We start from the raw sequence: 25698 nt of genomic DNA, 5'->3' as shown, positions 1-25698 counted from the left end.
AGCTCCAGGGTCCCGGGTTCGATTCCCGGCTCGGGTCACTGTCTGTGTGGAGTTTGCACATTCTCCTCGTGTCTGCGTGGGTTTCCTCCGGGTGCTCCGGTTTCCTCCCACAGTCCAAAGATGTGCGGGTTAGGTTGATTGGCCAGGTTAAAAATTGCCCCTTAGAGTCCTGGGATGTGTAGGTTAGAGGGATTAGCGGGTAAATATGTGGGGGTAGGGCCTGGGTGGGATTGTGGTCGGTGCAGACTCGATGGGCCGAATGGCCTTCTTCTGCACTGTAGGGTTTCTATGATTCTATGATTGACACGTATCGGATTCTTGGAGGGTTAGACAGGGTAAATGTCGGGAGGGTGTTTCCACTCGGGGGAGAGTAGAGGGACAAGAGGGCACAGTCGCAGAATGAGGGGGAGCTCATTTAAGATGGATTTGAGATAGAATTTCTTCTCTGAAAGCGGCGAATCTTTGGAATACTTTGCCCCAGGAAGCTGAGGGGAGGCTGAGATTGATCGGGTTAATTTTTAATCAGTCGGGGAATTTAGGGTTACGGAGATAAGGCAGGAAAGTGGATTTAGTCAGTGTTAGATCAGCCTTGGTCTTATTAAATAGCGGAACAGGCTGGAAGGGCTGAATGTCTCCGGATGCTATTCCATAGAATCATAGAATTCTACAGTGCAGAAGGAGACCATTTGGCCCATTGAGTCTTCACTGACCACAATCCCACGCACACCCTATCCTCGTAACCCCATTTACCCTAGCTAGTCCCACTGACACTAAGGGGCAATTTAGCACGGCCAATGCACCCTAACCAGCGCGTCTTTTGGACTGTGGGAGGAAACTGGAGCACTCGGGGAAACCCACGCAGACACTGGGTGAATGTGCAGACTCCACACAGACAGTGACCCAAGCCGGGAATCGAACCCGGGTCCCTGGCGCTGTGAGGTAGCAGTGCGAACCACTGTGCCACCGTGCCACCCATACTTCTTAGAAAAAGCAGGAAATAGGAGCAGGAGGAGGCCATTCGGCCCTTTGAGACTGCCCCGCCGTTCCTGATCATTAAATTCAATATCCTGAACCTGGCCTACCCGTCACCTCCCCCCCCCCCCCCCCCCCCCCCCCCCGCCCTCCATATCCCTTGATCACGACAGCATGCTCTTGGTGCTATGGGGAGGGGAAGGCGGGGGGGCTGTGCGTTTGTGGCATCAGTGGGATACTCTGAGTGTGATCAGGGAGGATGCACTCTCATGAGAGATGTTAGCCTTCACAGCGAGAGGATTTGAGTATAGGAATAAAGATGATTTTCTGCAATAGGACGTTGGTGAGGCCACACCTGGAGTATTGTGCGCAGTTTTGGTGTCCTTATCTGAGGAAGGATGTCCTTGCTATAGAGGGAGCGCAGCGAAGGTTTACCAGGCTGATTCCTGGGATGGCAGGTCTGTCACATGAGGAGAGACTAAGTCGGTTAGGATTATATTCACTGGAGTTTAGAAGAGTGAGAGGGGATCTCATAGAAACTTATAAAATTCTAACAGGGTTAGACAGGATGTGGAGATGCCAGCGTTGGACTGGATCGGCACAGTAAGAAGTCTCACGACACCCAAGTTAAAGTTATTTGGTAGCACAAGCTTTCGGAGCGTTGCTCCTTCATCACCTGATGAAGGAGCAGTGCTCCGAAAGCTCGTGCTACCAAATAAACCTGTTGGACTTTAACCTGGGATAGTGAGACTTCTTACTGTGCCAGGGTTAGACAGGGTAGATTCAGAAAGAATGTTCCCAATGGTGGGGGGAGTCCAGAACTAGGGGTCATAGTTTGAGGATAAGGGGTAAAGCTTTTAGAACTGAGGTGAGGGGCAAGTTTTTTTACAGAGACAGTGGTAAGTGTCTGGAACGTGCTTCCAGGGGTGGTGGTGGAGGCAGGTACAACAGGGGTGTTTAAGGGATGTTTTAGAGGGATATGGGCCAAGGGCAGGCAGAAGAGATTAGTTCAATTTGACAACATGTTCGGCACAACATTGTGGGCCGAAGGGCCTGTTCCTGTGCTGTACTCTTCTATGTTCTATGATTAGACAGGGTAGATTCAGAAAGAATGGTCCTGATGGTGGGAGAATCCAGAACTAGGAGTCATAGTTTGAGGATGAGGGGTAAACCTTTTAGGACTGAGGTGAGGAGAAATTTCTTCACCCAGAGGGTGGCGAATGTGTGGAACTCACAACCATAGAAAGTAGTTGACGCTAAAGTTAGTGTGAGGCGGACACCTTAGCGCCAACGGAAGATGAGCCGGCGGACAGGATGGCTGATGAGCGACTCCCAGTTGTGCCAGATGAGGACCAGGAGCAAGATGGTGGCAGCCGTGCTGACGGTCCGCATGCGGGTCTTGATGAACGGCAGCACCAGGGCGGAGATGGTGGATATCAGCATGAGCAGCATGGCGAAGATGATCAGCAGAAGGTTCATGGACTTCCCCAGGAGCTCCCTGGTGTTGACATGGTCCAAGAGTTCCCCTTGCTGCTGCTGCTGTTCCAGCTGTATCAGCTTGCTCTGGAAGTTCTCCAACACCTCCTGCCGGGACAAACACAGCGGGCGTTGGCGTGGCGTAACACACAGGAGCAGGCGGAGGCCATTCGGCCCCTCAAGCCTGTTCTACCATTCATTATCATCATGGCTGATCACCCAACCCCCCTCCCCAATATCCTTTGATCCCCTTCACCCCGAGTGTTGCATCAGAGAATCCCCACGTGCAGAAGGAGGCCATTCGGCCCATCGAGCTTGCACTGACAACAATCCTACCCTGAGTCCATCCCCGTAACCCCATGTATATTTAGCCGACTAATCCCCTGACATTAAGGGTGGAGTTTCCCATCCCGCTCGCCACGGGAATTGTAGCAGACGGGACGCAGACCTCGGATGAGATTTTCTGACTTGGGGAAAATCCTGCCCTAAGAGGCAATTTAGCATGGCAAATCCCCCTAACCTGCACATCTTTGGACACTAAGGGGCAACTTAGCATGGCCAATCCACCCAACCTGCACATCTTTGGACACTAAGGGGCAATTTAGCATGGCAAATCCCCCTAACCTGCACATCTTTGGACACTAAGGGGCAACTTAGCATAGCCAATACCCCTAACCTGCACATCTTTGGATACTAAGGGGCAATTTAGCATAGCCAATCCACCTAACCTGCACATCTTTGGACACGAAAGGGCAATTTAGCATGGCCAATCCACCTAACCTGCACATCTTTGGACACGAAGGGACAATTTAGCATGGCCAATCCACCTAACCTGCACATCTTTGGACACTAAGGTGCAATTTAGCATGGCCAATCCACCTAACCTGCACATCTTTAGACACTAAGGGACAATTTAGCATAGCCAATCCACCCAACCTGCACACCTTTGGACACTAAGGTGCAATTTAGCATGGCCAATCCACCTAACCTATACATCTTTGGACACTTGGGGACAATTTAGCATAGCCAAACTTCCTAAACTGCACATCTTTGGACACTAGGGGACAATTTAGCATAGCCAATTCATCGAACCTGCACATCTTTGTACACTAAAGGGCAATTTAACATGGCCAATCCATCTAACCTAATATCTTTGGACACTAGGGGACAATTTAGCATGGCCAATCCACCTAACCTGCACATCTTTGGAGACTAAGAGGCAATTTAGCATGGCCAATCTATCTAACCTACACATCTTTGGACACTAAGGGGCAATTTAGCATAGCAAATCCACCTAACCTGCGCATCTTTGGACTGTAGGAGGAAAGTGGAGCACCCAGAGGAAACCCACACAGACACGGGGAGAACGTGCAAACTCCACATAGACAGTGACCCGAGGCTGGAATTGAACCCGGATCCTTTGCGCTGTGAGGCAGCAGTGCTAACCACTGTGCCACCAATATCTAACTGCTTCTTGAAAACATTCAATGTTTTGGTCTCAACTGCTTTCTGTGGTAGCGAATTCCGTAGGCTGACCACTCTCTGGGTGAAGAAATGTCTTCTCATCTCTGTCCTAAACGCTCTATCAGACTGAGAGTCCTGATTCTGGACTCCCCCCACCATCCTTCCTGCATCTACGCTGTCCAGTCCTGTTAGAATTTGACAGGTTTTAATGAGAACCCTCCCACCCCCCTCCACCACCACCTCCACCACCACCTCCCCCCGCCCCTTCTACCACTGCCCCCCACCACCTCGATCTTCTGAACTCCAGCGAATACAATCCTAACCGACTCAATCTATCCTCATACGTAACGCCATCCCAGGGATCAGTCTGGTAAACCTTCTCTGCAAAGTAAAAGTCTATTTATTAGTCACAAGTAAAGCTTGCATTAACACTGCAATGAAGTTACTGCGAAATTCCCCTCGTCGCCACATCCCGGCGCCTGTTCGGGTCAATGTACTTAACCAGCACGTCTTTCAGAATGTGGGAGGAAACCGGAGCATCCGGAGGAAACCCATGCAGACACGGGGAGAACGTGCAGACTCCGCACAGACAGTGACCCAAGCCGGGAATCGAACCCAGGTCCCCAGCACTATGAATCAGCAGTGCTAACCACTGTGACACCCTCTAGAGCAAGAATATCTTTCCTCGGATTGAGACCAAAACTGCACACAATAATATTCCAGGTGCAGCCTCAGCAAGGCCCTATACAATTACATCAAGACATCCCTGCTCCTGTACTCGAATCCCCTCGCTATGTAGACCAACATACCATTTGCCTTTTTTACTGCCTGCTGCACCTTCAATGATTGGTGTACGAGGATGCCCAGGTCATTGCACATCCCCCCCTCTCCATCTATAACCATTCAGATAATAATCTGTCTTCCTATTATTGCTACCAAAGTGGATAACCTCACATTTATCCACATTAAACTGCATTTACCATGCACTTGCCCACACACTCAGCCTGTCCATATCACACTGAAGCATCTCTGCATCCTCCTCACAGCTCACCCTCCAACCCAGCTTTGTGTCATCAGCAAACTTGTAGATATTGTATTTAATTCCCTCATCCAAATTGTTAATCTATATTGTGAATAGCCGGGGTCCCAGCACTGACCCCTGTGGTATCTCACTAGTCACTGCCTGCCAGGCAGTGGGCGAGGGAGGGTGGCTCTGAGATTAATTCGACCTAAATCATTTCTCCAATGCTGATGGGAAATTAAGCCCCCCCCACCCGCCCCCCCCGCATTTGCCTCCAGCTTAAGAGTTTTGAATGAAGTGGCCTCAGTGACACAATTTACGTACCGTTTTTAAAATAAAGGTTTTTCCCCATTCCCGGGGATGTGGGTGTCACTGGCCGGCCCCAGTATTTATCCCCGGTCCCTAATTGCCCCCTTGAGAAGGTGGTGGGTGAGCCGCCATCTTGAACCCGCTGCAGTCCCATGTGGTGTAGGTACACCCACAGTGCTGTTAGGGAGGGAGTTCCAGGATTTTGACCCAGCCACAGTGAAGGAACGGCCGATATATTTCCAAGTCGGGATGGTCTGTGTGTGTATGCCCGTGTGTGTGAGTGTGTGTGTGTGTATGTACGTGTGTGTGTGTGTAGGTATGTATGCGTGTGAGGAGGGGGGAACTTGCAGGTGTGGGTGTTCCCTATGGCGTCTGCTGCCTTGTCCTTCCTCTGTCTCTCCCTCTCTCTGTTTCTCTCTCTCTCTCTCCCTCTCTGTCTGTCTGTCTCTGTCTCTCTCTTTCTCTTTCTCTCTGTCTCTCTCTTTCCATCTCTCTCTCCCTCTGTTTCTTTCTGCCTTTCCCTCTCTCCCTCTCTGTCTCTCCCCCTCTCTGTCTCTCTCTCTCCCTCTCTCTCTCTCCCTCTCTGTCCCTCCCCCTCTCTGTCTCTCATTCTCTCCCTCTCTGTCTCCCTCTCTGTCTCCCTCTCTCTCTCCTTCTCTCTCTCCTTCTCTGTCTCTCTCTCTCTCTCTCTGTCTCTCCCCCCCTCCCTCTTTCTTCAGTCTGAAGGTAGTGAGTTTAACATTCCCTCCAGCTAATGTCCAGCGCTGCACTGAGAGAGTGCCGCCTTGTCAGGGACACTGTTTTTTGAAGGGGACATTAAACTGAGGCCTTGTCTGATCCCCCAGGTGGGGTGTGGAGGATAAAACTCGCCTTCTCCCTTCCCCCTGCCCCCGAATGTCCGAGCGCCCCCGCGCGTACTGACCCAGATGTCCCTGCTGCTCTCATACGACTGATAGGCAATCTTCTCCTCCAGGCTGGCCAGCTCGCTCTTCAGGTTCAGCACCTCGTTCTGGTGGAGATCGATCAGGTCGTTCAGTTGGGCCTGCAGCTGGTTTGACCTGACGGGAAGGCAGGAGAGAGTCAAAGCACCTCGGGCAAGGGATGCCAGGCGGGCAGCTGAGGGAGAATCTGGGCCTCGTGCTCCCCTCACTGAGCGACATTTGGAGCTCTGCTTGGCGCCCGGACGGCCATTTTGTTCCCCCATGATGCGCCCACAGCCCTCCGTGCAGCCCCTCGATAATTCCTCAACACTCTCGCCCGCGTGCGCTCCCTCACTCCCTTTACCTCAATAACCCCAAAGATACCCCCTCCCCCGCCTCACCCCACTCCCCCCACCTCACCCCACACCCCCTGCCCCCGCCTCACCCCACACCCCCTCCCCCCCGCCTCACCCCACACCCCCTGCCCCCGCCTCACCCCACACCCCCTCCCCCCCGTCTCACCCCACAACCCCTCCTCCCCGCCTCACCCCACACCCCCTCCCCGCCTCACCCCACACCCCCTCCCCCTGCCTCACCCCACACCCCCTCCCCCAACTCAGCCTGCACACCCCCTCCCCCAACTCACCCCCCCCCCCCCCCCCCCCACCCCCCCGCCCCCCCATGCCACATTTCCTCCCCCCCGGAGTACGGACTCGGGAACTGTCATTCAGAGAGAATGGATAAGTGGGGTTGTGGAATTTTACAGGCGCTTTACGCCCGTCTTGCGGTGGGAAATTCTCATAAAATCAGGTGTGCTCAGTTCTGGTCGCCTCATTACAGGAAGGATGTGGAAAAGATTGAAAGGGTGCAGAGGAGATTTACAAGGATGTTGCCTGGATTGAGTGGCATGCCTTATGAGGATAGGCTGAGGGAGCTCGGTCTTTTCTCCTTGGAGAGACATAGGATGAGAGGAGACCTAATAGAGGTGTATAAGATGTTGAGAGGCATCGATCGGGTGGACTCTCAGAGGCTTTTTCCCAGGGTGGAAATGTCTGCTATGAGAGGACACAGGTTTAAGGTGCTGGGGGGTAGGTACAGGGGAAATGTTAGGGGGAAGTTTTTCACACAGAGGGTGGTGGGCGAGTGGAATCGGCTGCCGTCAGTGGTGGTGGAGGTAAACTCAATAGGGTCTTTTAAGAGACTCCTAGATGAGTACATGGAGCGTAATAGGATGGAGGGTTATAGATAGGCCGAGAAGGTAGGGATATGTTCGGCACAACTTGTGGGGCCGAAGGGCCTGTTTTGTGCTGTAGTTTTCTATGTTTCTAATGCAGCGAGGGCGAATGGCGCCGTTTTCTGCACCTGTCGCGATTTTCCAATACCCGGGTTTCCGCCCCGGTCAGCCTCTCACCGGGAACGGGCCAGAGGCCGGTTAATTTATTTAAATTTATGCACATGTTCATTTCAATGCGTTCAGCCAATGGGGGCGGGCCTGGGGGTGGGGCCAATGGGGGCAGGCCAATGAGGGGAGGGGGACTTGCTGCCACTTTACATGCGCTCAGTGAAGGAGGGGGCCCATGATCGGTGGGGGAGAGGGGGGGGCTGCTATCGATGGGTGAGGTGGGAGGTTGTGATCGGTGGTGGGGGGGGGTGCGACTGATGTCGGGAGAAAGGGTGGGCCACGATCGGTGGTGAGAGAGGGGCTTTGCGATCGGTGGGGGAGGAAGTGGGGGCCTCGATTGATGGGGGAGAAGGGGGCCCACGATCAGTGGGGGAGAGGGGGGGCTGTGATCGGTGGGGGAGAGGGGGGCTGTGATCGGTGGGTGAGGGGGAGGGCTGCGATCGATGGGGGAGAGAGGGGGGGCTGCGATCGGTGGGGGAGAGGGGGGGACTGTGATCGATGGGGGTGGGAGTGGAGCCACGATTGGTGGGGACGGAGGGCCGGCCGCGACCAGTCTGGGCAGTGGGGTGCGGGGAGGGGTGATGGGGGCTGCATCTCGGGTCACGGGACCCCGTGCTTGCAGGGGGGATGGGGGGGCGGCCTAGTTTGATTAGTAGGTTTGCAGACGACACAAAGCTTAGTGGATTTGCAGATAGTGATGAGGACCATCAGAGGATACAGCAGGATATAGATCGGTTGGAGGCTTGGGCGGAGAGATGGCAGATGGAGTTTAATCTGGACAAATGTGAGGTCATGCATTTTGGAAGGTCTAATACAGATTGGAAATATACAGTAAACGGCAGAACCCTTAAGAGTGTAGGGATATGGGGGTAGGGCCTGGGTGGGATTGTGGTCGGTGCAGACTCGATGGGCCGAATGGCCTCTTTCTGTGCTGTAGGGTTTCTAAGATTCTAAGTATTGATAGGCAATGGGATCTGGGTGTACAGGTACACAGGTCACTGAAAGTGGCAATGCAGGTGGAGAAGGTAGTCAAGAAGGCTTACGGCATGCTTGCCTTCATCGGCCGGGGCATTGAGTTTAAAAATTGGCAAGTCATGTTGCAGCTTTATAGAACCTTAGTTAGGCCTCATTTAGAATATTGTGTACAATTCTGGTCGCCTCACTACCAGAAGGATGTGGAGGCTTTGGAGAGGGGACAGAAAAGATTTACCAGGATGTTGCCTGGTATGGAGGGCATTAGCTATGAGGAGAGGTTGGAGAAACTTGGTTTGTTCTCACTGGAGCGACGGAGGTTGAGGGGAGACCTGATAGAAGTCTACAAGCTTATGAGAGGCATGGACAGAGTGGATAGTCGGAAGCTTTTTCCCAGGGTGGAAGAGTCAATTACTAGGGGGCACAGGTTTAAGGTGCGAGGGGCAAGGTTTAAAGGAGATGTACGAGGCAGATTTTTTACACAGAGGGTGGTGGGTGCCTGGAACTCACTGCCGGGGGAGGTAGTGGAAGCAGATACAATAGTGACTTTTAAGGGGCGTCTTGACAAAGACATGAATAGGATGGGAATAGAGGGATATGGTCCCCGATAGAGAAGGGGGTTTTAGTTAAGTCGGGCAGCATGGTCGGTGCAGGCTTAGAGGGCCGAAGGGCCTGTTCCTGTGCTGTGTTCTTTGTTCTTTGGCAGCTGCTTGAGGCTGCCTGCAGCAGCAGGGGCCTGACAGCTCTCTCAGTCTGTCAGACTGCTGCTAATGCGCATGCTTAGCATCAGAGGCCTGCACATGCACAATACCTCCCTCTGCAGGCTCTCTGGCGCTTTAAGTCCAACCCACAGCCTCTCTGGCTAGAAACTCACTCACCCATCTTTTCAGAGACAGAGTGCATAAGATCGGGCGTGAACAATTGCCGGCAAAATGGATCTGGAACTCTCCCAGTTTCAGACTAGCTGGACACTTAGGAAAAATCTCGTAAAGTTCTACCCAGGATCTTTCTCTTTCAACCGGGGAAAACGTCCGCATGTTTCAGGGATTCTAACAGGATCTTGGGGTTCAAGTCCATAGCTGCCCGAAAGTGGCCGCACAAGCCGATCGGGTAGTAAGGAAAGAATAGGGCACGCTTGCCTTTATTGGTCAGGACAATGAGTGCAAGAGTCAGGATGTCACGTTGCAGCTTTATAAAACTTTGGTTTGGCCGCACTTAAGAGTATTGCGTTCAATTCTGGTCGCCGCATTACAGGGAGGATGTGGAGGCTTTGGAGAGAGTGCAGAAGAGGTTTACCAGGATGCTGCCTGGATTAGAGGGGATGAGCTATAAGGAGAGGTTGGATAAACTAACGTTGTTTTCCGTGGAGCGGCGGAGGCTGAGGGGAGACCTGATAGAGGTCTATAACTTGTGAGAGGCACAGACAGTCAGAATCTTTTTCCCAGAGTTGAAATGTCTAATACTCGGGGGCACGCGCTTCAGGTGAGAGAGGGAAAGTTCAGAGGAGATGTGAGGGGCAGGTTTTTTACACAGAGAGTGGTAGGTGTCTGGAACACGCTGCCAGGGCTGGCGGAGGCAGATACGATAGGGGTGTTTAAGGGGCTTTTAGATAAGCACAGGAATATGCAAGGAACAGAGGGACATGGAGCAAGGGCAGGCAGGAGGGATAGTTTAATTTGACATTATGCTCGGCAGAACATTGTGGGCCGAAGGGCCTGTTACTGTACTGTTCTATGTTCTATGATTAGATAGTGTCGATTCAGAAGAATGTTCCCGATGGTGGGGGGAGTCCAGAACTAGGGGTCACAGTTTGAGGATAAGGGGTAAACCTTTTAGGACTGAGGTGAGGAGAAAGTTCTTCACCCGGAGGATGGTGAATGTGTGGAATTCACTCCCACAGAAAGTAGTTGAGGCCAAAATGTTGTCTGATTTCAAGAAGAAATTAGAAACGTAGAAGATGGGAACAGGAGGAGGCCATTCGGCCCTTCGAGCCTGCTCCACCATTCATCACCCATCATGGCTGATCGTCCAACTCAATAACCTAATCCTGCTTCTCCCCATAACCTCTGATCCCGTTCGTCCCAAGTGCTATATTCAGCCGCCTCTTGACTACATTCAATGTTTTGGCGCCAACTACTTCCTGTGGGAATGAATTCCACAGGCTCACCACTCTCTGGGTGAAGAAATGTCTCCTCATCTCCGTCCTAAATGGTCTACCCCGAATCCTCAGACTGTGACCCCTGGTTCTGGACATTCCCCACCATCGGGAACATCCTCCCTGCATCTACCCTGTCTAGTCCTGTTAGAATTTTATGAGTCTCTATGAGATTCCCCCCTCATTCGTCTGAACTCCAGCGAAAACAATCCTAACCGAGTCAATCTCTCTTCATACATCATAGGTATCGCTCTTGGGGCTGAAGGAATCAAGGATATGGGGGGGAAGCGGGATCAGGATATTGAGTTGGGTGATCAGCCATGATCGTAATGAATGGCGGAGCAGGTTCGAAGGGCCGAATGGCCTCCTCCTGCTTCTAGTTTCTGTGTTTCAGAGGGATTGGGTGGGACGTGAGACGGCGGATTCGTAGTCCAGTGGGACGAGGTGGAGGTGGATCTTGGCCTTTATCGCCAAGGGGTCAGAGTTCAAGACTGAGGATGTTGTGTAGGGCTTTGCGGGGGAGGGGCAGGGTACGAGACCACGCCTCGGACACGCGTACCCTTTTGATCTCCAAGGTAGAGAGTTCGGGGGCTATGGTAGGGGGTGTAGGGGGGGGGAGAGGGGCGGGAAGAGAGTGTCACAGTCTCAGGATCAAAGGGTGGCCATTTTGAACTGAGATGAGGAGGCAATCTCTTCTCTGGGGGTCAGGAATCTTTCTCCCTCCCCCCCCCCCCCCCCCCCCCCCGCACTACCCCTGGTGGAGGTGGGAGTTGGCAGGGGTGGGGAGGGGCAGCATTGGAACCCACCCCCCAGCCCCGCTCTCAGAGTTTCTCAGTCTCAGTTGACGTGTTTGTCCGAGGCAGGTTTTGAGGCCTTCTTTTTGAGGAGATAGAGGACGCAGTTTGTCACGGGAGTTGCAGAGAGATGGGATCAGGAACCAGTGGGTGGAGGTTACGGAGGGTGGCTTTTCGAGGGCTCTAGCCTGTCGGAGGGCAGCAGGGCCGAGGGGAGGGCGGGGAGGGAGCTGCACGGTTTGAAGAGGCAGCGGATCTTATTCCAGGTCATGGTGAGGACGAGGGTGAGGGCGAGGGAAGAGTGTGTGAGGGGTGGAGAGGGGCATCCGTATCCTAGTCATGTGGCTTCTTCCCTGAGTAAGTCGCTGCCATGTGACAGTGCACTGAGTCCAGAGCCCACACTCGCCACACCATCCAGCTTGAACTGGACAACAGGACGGGAGTCGCGGAGGATTCAGAGAGCTAAGGAATAACTCACCCACTCCTCACTCGCTCACTCCTCACTCCCTCACTCCTCACTCCCTCACTCCCTCACTCACTCCTCACTCCCTCACTCCCTCACTCCCTCACTCACTCCTCACTCCCTCACTCCTCACTCCTCACTCCCTCAGTCCTCACTCACTCCTCGCTCACTCATCCGTTCACTCACTCCCTCACTCACTCCCTCACTCCTCCCTCACTCCTCCCTCACTCCTCCCTCACTCCTCCCTCACTCCTCCCTCACTCCTCCCTCACTCCTCCCTCACTCACTCACCTCACTCACTCACTCCTCACTCACACTCACTGACTCACTCTCACTCACACGCTCTCTCACTCCTCACTCTCTCACTCCTCACTCTCTCACTCCTCACTCTCTCACTCCTCATTCCCTCACTGCCCACTCACTCCTCACTCACTACTTACACTCACTCCTCACTCACACTCACTTTCACACACACGCTCACTCCTCACTCACTCACTCTTCACTCACTCCTCACTCACTCACTCTTCACTCACTCCTCACTCACTCATTCCACTCACTCATTCCACTCACTCATTCCACTCACTCATTCCACTCACTCATTCCACTCTCACTCATTCCACTCTCACTCATTCACTCACTCCTCACTCACACTCACTCAATCACTCACACTTAATCTTTACTCACTCACTCGCTCCTCACTCACTCCTCACTCCCACTCACTCTTAACTCACTCACTCACTCTCCTCACTCACTCACGCACTCACTCTTCACTCACTCACTCTTCACTCACTCACTCCTCACTCACTCACTCCTCACTCACTCACTCCTTACTCACTCACTCCTCACTCACTCACTCCTCACTCACTCCTCACTCACTCACTCCTCACTCACTCCTCACTCACTCACTCCTCACTCACTCACTCCTCACTCACTCCTCACTCACTCCTCACTCACTCACTCCTCACTCACTCACTCCTCACTCACTCACTCACTCACTCCTCACTCACTCACTCCTCACTCACTCCTCACTCACTCCTCACTCACTCCTCACTCACTCCTCACTCACTCCTCACTCACTCACTCACTCACTCACCACTCACTCACCCACTCCTCACTCACTTCTCACTCACTTACTCCTCACACTCCTCACACTCCTCATTCACTCCTCACTCACACTCCTCACTCACTCCTCACTCACTCACTCCTCACTCTCTCCTCACTCCTCACACTCCTCACTCACTCACTCACTCACTCTCCCTCACGGCTGTGTGGAGCAGTGCCAGGTACCTGTATTTTTCCTCATGTAGGGACTCCTCGAAGGCGGCGTAATGCTGGTTATACTGTTCCGCAATGTTTTTAAAGTCCAGCTCCAAGTTCAGCTGTGTCTCCTTGATCTCGGTCAGCTCCTCCAGCATGGACAGGTAGCCCAGGTTGTGGCGCTCCAGCGAGTTGTCCCGCGAGGTCTTTCCCTCGAAGTTGAGGCCCAGGAGTTCCTGGAAGTTCTCCGAGTAGCTGGTGATGAAGGAGTACTCGTCGTCGGGGATGGTGAGGGGGTCGGTGTCAGAGTAGGGGTTGTTGAAGGCGCTTTTCTGGGTCTTGTGATGGGAGATTCCTTGCGTCTCGGACTCGGAGGGCACCAGCAGGTTGGCGCGAGTGATGCTGGCCTCACTGAGGTGAGGCGAGTCGGAGTGGTTGTCATCGTTGGTGTAGTCGCTCCCGACCTGCTGCAGGCTGTGCATGGCCTGGAGGCTAGAGGCCTTGTCCTGGAGGAGGGTCACCTCCTGCTCCAGCTGTTGCTGCCTCTTGACGTAGTGTTCCAGCCGCCGCTGCAGCTGGGAGATGATGGAGGAGAGGTACTGGTTCTTCTTCTCGAAGGCCTCCTTCAGCCTGAAGGCCTGAGCCCGGTCGGTGTGCGAGATGAGGCGCAGGTACTCGGAGACGTTGGCGCTGCGGTGGGTCTGTTTGACCCGGATCTCCTCCGTGATCTTCAGCACCTTCTGCTGGAACAGGGCAATCTCGGCCCGCAGCCCCTCCAGCATCGCAATGTCCTCCTGGCTGGGGGACGGGGGGCTGGGGGTCTCCTCCGGGATGCAGGACATTGGGCCCAGACTGGCCACCTCCAACTGGTCAGCCTGCGAGAGAGAGAGAGCCCAGACAGAGAACGGAGCAGGCCATTCAGCCCGTTGATCCCCTTCCATCCCATTCAGCCCCTCAATCCCCTATTCAGCCCCGCGATCCCCCTATTCAGCTCCTCAATCCCCCCATTCAGCCCCTCAATCCCCTATTCAGCCCCTCAATCCCCTATTCAGCCCCGCGATCCCCCTATTCAGCTCCTCAATCCCCCTATTCAGCCCCTCAATCCCCTATTCAGCCCCTCAATCCCCTATTCAGCCCCGCGATCCCCCCATTCAGCTCCTCAATCCCCCCATTCAGCCCCTCAATCCCCTATTCAGCCCCTCAATCCCCTATTCAGCCCCGCGATCCCCCTATTCAGCTCCTCAATCCCCCTAATAAGCCCCTCAATCCCCTATTCACCCCCTCAATCCCCTATTCAGCCCCGCGATCCCCCTATTCAGCTCCTCAATCCCCCTATTCAGCCCCTCAATCCCCTATTCAGCCCCTCAATCCCCTATTCAGCCCCGCGATCCCCCTATTCAGCTCCTCAGTCCCCCCATTCAGCCCCTCAATTCCCTTCCATCCCATTCTCCCCCTCAATCCCCCCATTCTCCTCCTCGATCCCCCTCCCTCATTCTCTCCTTCGATCCCCTCCCTCATTCTCCCCCTCGATGCCACTCCAACTCCCTTGTTCTCCCTCTCGATCCTCTCCCTCATTCTCTCCTCAATCCCCCTCCCTCATTCTCCCCCTCGATCCCCTCCCTCATTCTCCCCCTAGATCCCCTTCCCTCAATCTTCCCCTCGATCCCCTCCCTCATTCTCCCCTCGATCCCCCTCCCTCATTCTCCCCTTCGATCCCCTCCCTCATTCTCCCCTCGATCCCCTCCCTCATTCTCCCCTCGATCCCCTCCCTCATTCTCCCCCTCGATCCCCTCCCTCATTCTCCCCCTCGATTCCCTCCCTCATTCTCCCCCTCAATCCCCTCCCTCATTCTCCCCTCGATCCCTTCCCTCGTTCTGCCCCTCGATCCCCCTCTCTGATTCTCCCCCTCGATCCCCTCCCTCATTTTCCCCCTCGATCCCCGACCCTCAATCTCCCCCTCGATTCCCCTCCCTCATTCTCCCCCTCGATCCCCGTCCCTCAATCTCCCCCTCGATTCCCCTCCCTCATTCTCCCCCTCGATCCTGCTCCATTAACCCTGCTCCCCCATTCGATATGTCCATGTCTGATCTGACTGTAACTTTGACCCCACATTGCTGATAACCTTTCACCCCCTCATTAATCCAGAATCTTTCCACCTCTGCCTTAAATAGATTCCAAGACTCTGCTTCCCCCGCCTTCTGAGGAAGAGAGTTCCAGAGACTCAGCCCCCTCTGAGAGAAATCATTTCTCCTCATCTCCGTCTGCACTGGGCGACCCCCTTATTTTTAAACAGTCACCGCCCCCCCCCCACTCCCCACCCCACCCCCCACCCCCCCCCACCCCCAGCCCCCACGCCGACTTCTAGATTCTCCCACAAGAGGAAACATCCTCTCCACACCCACCCTGTCAAGAAACCCCCTCAGGATCTGAAAGGTTTGGATCGAGTCGCCTCTTACTCTTCTAAACTGCAGCGGATACAAGCCTGACCTGTCCGACCTTTCCTCATCAGACAACCCGCCCATTCCAGGGATGGGTCTGGGAAACCTTCTCTGAACCACTCCCAACGCATTCACATCCTTCCTTAAATAAGGAGACCCCGTACTGTACACAATACTCCAGCTGTGGCCTCACCGATACTGTACACAATACTCCAGATGTGGTCTCACTGATACTGTACACAATACTCCAGATGTGGTCTCACCGACACTGTACACAATAATCCAGATGTGGTCTCACCCATACTGTACACAATACTCCAGATGTGGTCTCACCGATACTGTACACAATACTCCAGATGTGGTCTCACCCATACTGCACACAATACTCCAGATGTGGCCTCACTGATACTGTACACAATACTCCCGATGTGGTCTCACCGATACTGTACACAATACGCCAGATGTGGTCTCACCCATACTGTACACAATACTCCAGATGTGGTCTCACCCACACTGTACACAATACTCCAGCTTTGGTCTCACCCATACTGTACACAATACTCCAGATGTGGTCTCACCCATACTGTACACAATACTCCAGATGCGGCCTCACCGATACTGTACACAATACTCCAGATGTGGCCTCACCGATACTGCACACAATACTCCAGCTGTGGTCTCACCCATACTGTACCCAATACTCCAGATGTGGTCTCACCGATACTGTACACAATACTCCAGATGTGGTCTCACTGATACTGTACACAATACTCCAGATGTGGTCTCACCGACACTGTACACAATAATCCAGAGGTGGTCTCACCCATACTGCACACAATACTCCAGATGTGGCCTCACTGATACTGTACACAATACTCCCAATGTGGTCTCACCGATACTGTACACAATACTCCAGATGTGGTCTCACCCATACTGCACACAATACGCCAGATGTGGTCTCACCCATACTGTACACAATACTCCAGATGTGGTCTCACCCACACTGTACACAATACTCCAGATGTGGCCTCACTGATACTGTACACAATACTCCCGATGTGGTCTCACCGATACTGTACACAATGCTCCAGCTGTGGTCTCACCCATACTGTACACAATACTCCAGATGTGGTCTCACCCATACTGTACACAATACTCCAGATGTGGCCTCACCGATACTGTACACAATACTCCAGATGTGGCCTCACCCATACTGTACACAATACTCCAGATGTGACCTCACCGATACTGCACACAATACTCCAGATGCGGTCTCACCCATACTGTACCCAATACTCCAGATGTGGTCTCACCGATACTGTACACAATATTCCAGATGAGGTCTCACCGACACTGTACACAATACTCCAGATGTGGTCTCACCGATACTGTACACAATACTCCAGATGTGGTCTCACCGACACTGTACCCAATACTCCAGATGTGGTCTCACCCATACTGTACACAATACTCCAGATGTCATCTCACCCATACTGCACACAATACTCCAGATGTGGTCTCACTGATACTGTACACAATACTCCAGATGTGGTCTCACCAATACTGCACACGATACTCCCGATGTGGTCTCACCAACACCCTGTACACAATACTCCAGATGTGGTCTTACTGATACTGTACACAATACTCCAGATGTGGTCTCACCGATACTGTACTCACTTCTCCAGATGTGATCTCACCGATACTGTACACAATACTCCAGATGTGGTCTCACCGACACTGTACACAATACTCCAGATGTGGTCTCACTGACACTGTACACAATACTCCAGATGTGGCCTCACCCATACTTTACACAATACTCCAGATGTGGTCTCACCCATACTTTACACAATACTCCAGATGTGGTCTCACCCATACTGTACACAATACTCCAGATGTGGTCTCACCCATACTGTACACAATACTCCAGATGTGGCCTCACCCATACTGTACACAATACTCCAGATGTGGTCTCACCGATACTGTACTCACTTCTCCAGATGTGATCTCACCAATACTGTACACAATACTCCAGATGTGGTCTCACCGACACTGTACACAATACTCCAGATGTGGTCTCACTGACACTGTACACAATACTCCAGATGTGGCCTCACCCATACTGTACACAATACTCCAGATGTGGCCTCACCCATACTTTGCACAATACTCCAGATGTGGCCTCACCCATACTGTACACAATACTCCAGATGTGGCCTCACCCATACTTTACACAATACTCCAGATGTGGCCTCACCCATACTGTACACAATACTCCAGATGTGGCCTCACCCATACTGTACACAATACTCCAGATGTGGCCTCACCCATACTGTACACAATACTCCAGATGTGGTCTCACCCATACTGTACACAATACTCCAGATGTGGTCTCACCCATACTGTACACAATACTCCAGATGTGGTCTCATCCATACTGTACACAATACTCCAGATGTGGTCTCACCCATACTGTACGCAATACTCCAGATGTGGCCTCACCAATGTTCTGTACAACTGAAACATAACCTTCCTACTGTTATATTCAATTCCCCTCACAATGAACGATAATGTTCCATGAGCTTTCCTAATCACTTGCCGTACCTTCAGAACAACCTTTTGTGATTCACGCACGAGGACACCCAGGTCCCTCTGCACCTCAGGGCTCTGCAATCTCTCACTGTTTAGATCTATCCTATCCACCCTATCTGTGTCCCTCATTATTCTGTACACCTCGATCAGATGCCCCCTCAGCCTTCCCTGCTCTGAGGAAAACAACCCCAGTCTAACCAGCCTCTCTCCATCGCTGAGACGCTCCATCCCAGGCAGCATCCTGGTGAATCTCCTCCGCACCCTCTCCAGTGCAATCACATCCTTCCTGTAGTGTGGTGACCAGAACTGTACACAGTGCTCTAGCTGTGACCTAACCAGTGCTTCATACAGCTCCATCACAACCACACTGCTCTGGTATTTGATTCAGTTAAATAAAGGCAATTATCCCCATTTAACTTCTTAACCACCTTATCTACCTGTCCTGCTGCCTTCAGGAATCGATGGACATGCACCCCAAGGTCCCTCTAGTCCTCAGTACTGAGAATCATCGAATCCCTACAGTGCAGAAAGAGGCGATTCGGCCCCTCAAGTCAGCACCAACAATCCCACCCAGTCCCGATCCCCGTAACACCACGTATTTACCCTGCTAATCCCCCTGACACTAAGGGGCAGCTTAGCATGGCCAATCCACCTCGCCTACACATGTTTGGACACTAAGGCACAATTTAGCACGGCCAATCCACCCAACCTGCACATCTTTGGACACTCAGGGACAATTTAGCATGGCCAATCCACCTAACCAGCACATCTTTGAACACTAAGGGGCAATTTAGAACATAGAACATTAAAAAAATACAGCACAAACAGGCTCTTCAGCCCACAAGCTGCGCCGGTCATGTCCCTACCTACCTAGGCTTATATATAGACTTACCTATAACCCTCAATCCTATTAAGTCCCATGTACTCATCCAGAAGTCTCTTAAAAGACCCTATCGAGTTTGCCTCCACCACCACTGACGGCAGCCGATTCCACTCACCCACCACCCTCTGAGTGAAAAACTTACCCCTGACATCTCCTCTGTACCTACCCCCCAGCACCTTAAACCTGTGTCCTCTCGTAGCAACCATTTCAGCCCTGGGAAAAAGCCTCCGAGAATCCACCCAATCTATACCTCTCAACATCTTGCGCACCTCTATCAGGTCACCTCTCATCCTTCGTCTCTCCAAGGAGAAAAGACCGAGCTCCCTCAGCCTATCCTCATAAGGCATGCCAACCAATCCAGGCAACATCCTTGTAAATCTTCTCTGCACCCTTTCAATCATTTCCACATCCCTCCTGTAATGAGGCAACCAGAACTGAGCACAGTACTCCAAGTGGGGTCTGATGAGGGTCTTATATATTGCATCATTATCCCCGGACTCCTAAACTCAATCCCTCGATTGATGAAGGGCAGCACACCATACACCTTCTTAACCACCTCCTCTACCTGCGAGGCCGATTTAAGAGTCCTATGGACCTGGACCCCAAGGTCCTTCTGATCCTTTAGCATGGCCAATCCACCTAACCCGCACATCTTTGGAGTGTGGGAGGAAACCGGAGCACCCGGAGGAAACCCACGCCGACACGGGGAGAACGTGCAAACTCCACACAGACAGTGACCCGAGGTTGGAATTGAACCCGGGTCCCTGGCGCTGTGAGGCAGCAGCGCTAACCCACTGTTCCATTCTTACCTTGTCTTTCATTAAGCCCCTCATCCGGGAGAAGGTGTTGGAAATGGTGAATCTCCGCGATTCGTCCACGCGGATTTTGGATTTGCCCTTCACGTCGTCAGAGTCCTGGTCGCTCCCCAGGTAGCTGTTGTGCATGTCCTCGGAGCTAAGCTTGGGCGGGAGTTGGGGTGGGGGCGGGGGCGAGCTGGGGCCTTTGACGCCTTGGTTGTTCAGGAACTCCAGGGGCTGGAAGGCCTGCGGGTCCATGGGCCTGGGGCTCAGGGCGGCCTGCGGCACGGGCATCTCCTTGGGCACCTCGGGGCTCTTCCTGCCCCCCTTGGGGATGAAGTGGGGACGCACAGTGGGGGGGCACAGGGATCTGTGGCCTTTGTGATCCTGCAGCCAACCGCACTGGGCCTCCGGCTTGGTGGAGGTGAAATGAGGGCGCAGGCTCGAGTTGGAGGCAGCGTTGCCCTTGACAACAGGCACGGACAGGGAGAGATCGTCGTCCGAGGGGACCACATAGCTCTGCAGGAGCGAGCTCTTGGGCTGGAGGTGCTGCCTGGCCACGTCCAGCTGGAGGCCGTTGCTCTCGAGCAGGGACCCGCGCTGGTTGGCGAAGAGCTGCTTCACCCCCTTGGCCAGCACCTGGTTCACCTTGTGAAAGCTTTTGGAGCTTTTGCTGTGGGTCCTGGAGACGTCACCCGGCATCGAGGAGGAGGGCAAGGGCCCCTCCGGGTCAGCCTCCATAGCTGCCCCCAGCTCCCCCCCCCCCACCTCACCCTGCCCCGCACAGTACCCCGGGGTCCAGAGGCGAAGATCTGCAGGAGGAAGAGGTACAACAGGGTAAGTACAGGCTGACAGTCCAACCTCCCAGCCAACTTAGAGAGACATTGGAGAATTGGGGACGGGGGGAGAGGGGTTACTGAGTGACAGTGTGAGGAAGCTGGATTAACATCAATAGAGATACAGTCAGTAACACAGGGTGCTGGGGGAGAGGGGTTACTGAGTGACAGTGTGAGGGAGCTGTATTAACATCAATAGAGACACAGTCAGTAACACAGGGTGCTGGGGGGAGAGGGGTTACTGAGTGACAGTGTGAGGGAGCTGTATTAACATCAGTACAGATACAGTCAGTAACACAGGGTGCTGGGGAGAGGGGTTACTGAGTGACAGTGTGAGGGAGCTGGATTAACATCAGTACAGATACAGTCAGTAACACAGAGTGCTGGGGGAGAGGGGTTACTGAGTGACAGTGTGAGGGAGCTGGATTAACATCAGTACAGATACGGTCAGTAACACAGGGTGCTGGGGGAGAGGGGTTACTGAGTGACAGTGTGAGGGAGCTGTATTAACATCAGTACAGATACAGTCAGTAACACAGGGTGCTGGGGAGAGGGGTTACTGAGTGACAGTGTGAGAGAGCTGGATTAACATCAGTAGAGATAGTCAGTAACACAGGGTGCTGGGGGAGAGAGGTTACTGAGTGACAGTGTGAGGTAGCTGTATTAACATCAGTAGAGATACAGTCAGTAACACAGGGTGCTGGGGGAGAGGGGTTACTGAGTGACAGTGTGAGGGAGCTGGATTAACATCAGTAGAGATAGTCAGTAACACAGGGTGCTGGGGGAGAGAGGTTACTGAGTGACAGTGTGAGGTAGCTGTATTAACATCAGTAGAGATACAGTCAGTAACACAGGGTGCTGGGGGAGAGGGGTTACTGAGTGACAGTGTGAGGGAGCTGGATTAACATCAGTAGAGATACAGTCAGTAACACAGGGTGCTAGGGTGAGAGGGGTTACTGAGTGACAGTGTGAGAGAGCTGGCTTAACATCAGTAGAGATACAGTCAGTAACACAGGGTGCTGGGGGAGAGAGGTTACTGAGTGACAGTGTGAGGGAGCTGGATTAACATCAGTAGAGATACAGTCAGTAACACAGGGTGCTGGGGGGGGGAGAGGTTACTGAGTGACAGTGTGAGGGAGCTGGATTAACATCAGTAGAGATACAGTCAGTAACACAGGGTGCTGGGAGAGAGGTTACTGAGCTCAATGATCAGTGGATTAAAGAATAGAACAAATTCTTACTTGGTGTTGCCCGCAGGATCTGATCTGACAGCCTGTGTGTGTGGAGGGTGGATGCAGTGTTCGTCTGGGCGACGCTCTGTTGGGAGTCAGTGAGGGCTGTTTGAAGATGGGAAGCTCTGATGTGTCCCTTGGCGATCAGCATTAACTGTCACCCCCAAACCGCCAGTGCGGAGAGGGGCGCGCGGCTCCCTGTGACATCACAGCGGACGGAACCAGCAACATTTAAAGCACCGACAAATTCCTTTGGAAAGTTCCTTAAAGGGGCCTGCCGGGGCGGAGTGGGCCATTCAGCACCCCACCCTTCCACTGCCCCCCTCCCCACCCTTCCACTGCCCCCCTCCCCACCCTTCCACTGCCCCCCACCCTTCCATTGCCCCCCCTCCCCACCCTTCCACTGCCCCCCTCCGCACCCTTCCACTGCCCCCCCTCCCCACCCTTCCACTGCCCCCCCTCCCCACCCTTCCACTGCCCCCCTTCCCCACCCTTCCACTGCCCCCCTCCCCACCCTTCCACTGCCCCCCTCCCCACCCTTCCACTGCCCCCCTCCCCACCCTTCCACTGCACCCCCTCCCCACCCTTCCACTGCTCCCCCACCCCAACAGCCCTGAGACTCTGCACCCATTGAGTGAATCCATGGATGATCCGTGCCCCCATTCTGCCTGCCGACCTCCTGCTCCACAGTGCCCTCCCCGTGGGGAAGTTCTCAGAGAGCCCCTCCCAGCTTGACCACCCAGAGGGAGCAGGGCAGCAGACACACGGGGTGCCCCACACACACACACACACTCTCACACTCTCTTACACACACACTCACACACATATACACACTCTCTCACACACACACACTCACACTCTCTCACACCCCCACACTCTCACACTCTCTCACACCCCCACAATCTCACACACACTCACTCACGCTAACATTCACACACACACTCCCAGGACAGCACGGGGTTAGATACAGAGTAAATCTCTCTCGGCACTGTCCCCATCAAACACTCCCAGGACAGGTACAGCACAGGATGAGATACAGAGTAAAGCTCCCTCTACACTGTCCCCATCAAACACTCCCAGGACAGGTATAGCACAGGGTTAGATACGAGTAAAGCTCCCTCTACACAGTCCCCATCAAACACTTCCAGAACAGGTACAGCACCGGGTTAGATACAGAGTAAAGCTCCCTCTACACTGTTCCCATCAAACACTCCCAGGACAGATACAGCACGGGGTTAGATACAAAGTAAAGCTCCCTCTACACGGTCCCCATCAAACACTCCCAGACCAGGTACAGCACGGGGTTAGATACAGAGTAAAGCTCCCTCTACACTGTCCCCATCAAACACTCCCAGAACAGGTACAACACCGGGTTAGATACAGAGTAAAGCTCCCTCTACACTGTTCCCATCAAACACTCCCAGGACAGATACAGCACAGGGTTAGATACAAAGTAAAGCTCCCTCTACACTGTCCCCATCAAACACACCCAGGATAGGTACAGCACGGGATTAGATACAGAGTAAAGCTCCCTCTACACTGTCCCCATCAAACACTCCCAGGACAGGTACAGCACTGGGTTAGATACAGAGTAAAGCTCCCTCTACACTGTCTCCATCAAACACTCCCAGGATAGGTACAGCACGGGATTAGATACAGAGTAAAGCTCCCTCTACACTGTCCCCATCAAACACTCCCAGGATAGGTACAGCACGGGGTTAGATACAGAGTAAAGCTCCCTCTACACTGTCCCCTTCAAACACTCCCAGGACAGGTACAGCACGGGGTTAGATACAGAGTAAAGCTCCCTCTACACTGTCCCCATCAAACACTCCCAGGACAGGTACAGCATGTGGTTAGATACAGAGTGAAGCTCCCTCTACACTGTCCCCATCAAACACTCCCAGGACAGGTACAGCACGGGGTTAGATACAGAGTAAAGCTCCCTCTACACTGTCCCCATCAAACACTCCCAGGATAGGTACAGCACGGGGTTAGATACAGAGTAAAGCTCCCTCTACACTGTCCCCATCAAACACACCCAGGACAGGTACAGCACGGGGTTAGATACAGAGTAAAGCTCCCTCTACACTGTCCCCCATCAAACACTCCCAGGACAGGTACAGCACGGGGTTAGATACAGAGTAAAGCTCCCTCTACACTGTCCCCATCAAACACTCCCAGGACAGGTACAGCACGGGGTTAGATACAGAGTAAAGCTCCCTCTACACTGTCCCCTTCAAACACTCCCAGGACAGGTACAGCACGGGGTTAGATACAGAGTAAAGCTCCCTCTACACTGTCCCCTTCAAACACTCCCAGGACAGGTACAGCACGGGGTTAGATACAGAGTAAAGCTCCCTCTACACTGTCCCCCATCAAACACTCCCAGGACAGATACAGCACGGGGTTAGATACAGAGTAAAGCTCCCTCTACACTGTCCCCATCAAACACTCCCAGGACAGGTACAGCACGGGGTTAGATACAGAGTAAAGCTCCCTCTACACTGTCCCCATCAAACACTCCCAGGACAGATACAGCACGGGGTTAGATACAGAGTAAAGCTCCCTCTACACTGTCCCCATCAAACATTCCCAGGACAGGTACAGCACGGGGTTAGATACAGAGTAAAGCTCCCTCTACACTGTCCCCATCAAACACTCCCAGGACAGGGACAGCACGGGGTTAGATACAGAGTAAAGCTCCCTCTGCATCGAGTTATGATCGGTTCCTGTGTGAGTTCCTTGTATTTGTCATGTTTCTGGAAGTGGGGTCCCCAATTTATTACAGTCTGAGGTGAAGAGGGACGAGTTGATGTCCCTTCGTTATTTACCCCTGCTCGTTTGGTCACCTGAAGGTTGATTCTAAAAGGACTCCTTTCCTCTACAATGTCCTTCCGCAGTGCCAATGTGTTAGAAGGAGCCAATTTAACCAGGCGGTCAAGTTCAAGAAATTGTGAGTTTATTACTTACTAAAATGTGTGAACAAATCCTAAAGCATGACATACACGCACCCAGATTACAAACAGGAAACATCTTAAAAAATCAAAGTTAAACTGAGATATCCCCCAAAAAGTTTAAAGTTTATTTATTAGTGTCACAAGTAGGCTTACATTAACACTGCAATGAAGTTACTGTGAAAATCCCCTAGTCGCCACACTCCTGTTTGGGTAACACTGAGGGAGAATTTAGCACGGCCAATGCACCCTCACCAGCACGCGGGAGGAAACCGGAGCACCCGGAGGAAACCCACGCAGACATGGGGAGAATGTGCTGACTCCACACAGACAGTGACCCAAACTGGGAATCGGACCCGGGTCCCTGGCGCTGTGAGGCAGCAGTGCCAACCACTGTGTCACCGTGCCGCCCCGAATCAGTCTGAGGAAAAATACAAGTTAAATAGAAATACACCAAACAAGGTTTAAAGTTTTAAGGTTTTGTTCTTTCCCCCGGAAGGGGAGGGGCTTTTAGTTCAGTCGGGCAGCATGGTCGGTGCAGCCTTGGAGGGCCGAAAGGCCTGTTCCTGTGCTGTAATTTTCTTTGTTCTTTGAGAAAATGGTTTCAATGTTGCGGCCGTTAAGTTGGGTGATTCCGGTCGCACTGGTTTTGTCAGTTGAGTAGTTTTGACAGAAATTCTTGGTTCCGCAGGGTAGCTGAAAGGATTCATCCTCCATCTCTTTTGATTGTGGCTTTCCTGATTTGTAACTTGCTT

General features: G+C 53.0%; 1 protein-coding gene across 1 annotated transcript; it reads right to left on the bottom strand.

The window, feature by feature from the left end:
* Positions 1-2253: 2253 nt before the first annotated feature.
* On the bottom strand, positions 2254-20620 carry LOC144489543 (transmembrane and coiled-coil domain protein 3-like). The gene is made up of 4 exons (XM_078207412.1): positions 19931-20620; positions 13236-14080; positions 6165-6300; positions 2254-2556 (listed from the first exon to the last, which is right to left on the bottom strand). Exons 1-4 carry the CDS (start codon positions 20618-20620, stop codon positions 2254-2256), a joined length of 1974 nt encoding a protein of 657 aa, XP_078063538.1.
* Between the last annotated feature and the right edge of the window lie 5078 nt (positions 20621-25698).

Source organism: Mustelus asterias, unplaced genomic scaffold (genome assembly GCF_964213995.1).
Source record: "Mustelus asterias unplaced genomic scaffold, sMusAst1.hap1.1 HAP1_SCAFFOLD_2300, whole genome shotgun sequence".
NCBI classification, from domain to species: Eukaryota; Metazoa; Chordata; class Chondrichthyes; order Carcharhiniformes; family Triakidae; genus Mustelus; species Mustelus asterias.
This window is presented reverse-complemented; position numbering and strand designations above follow the sequence as displayed.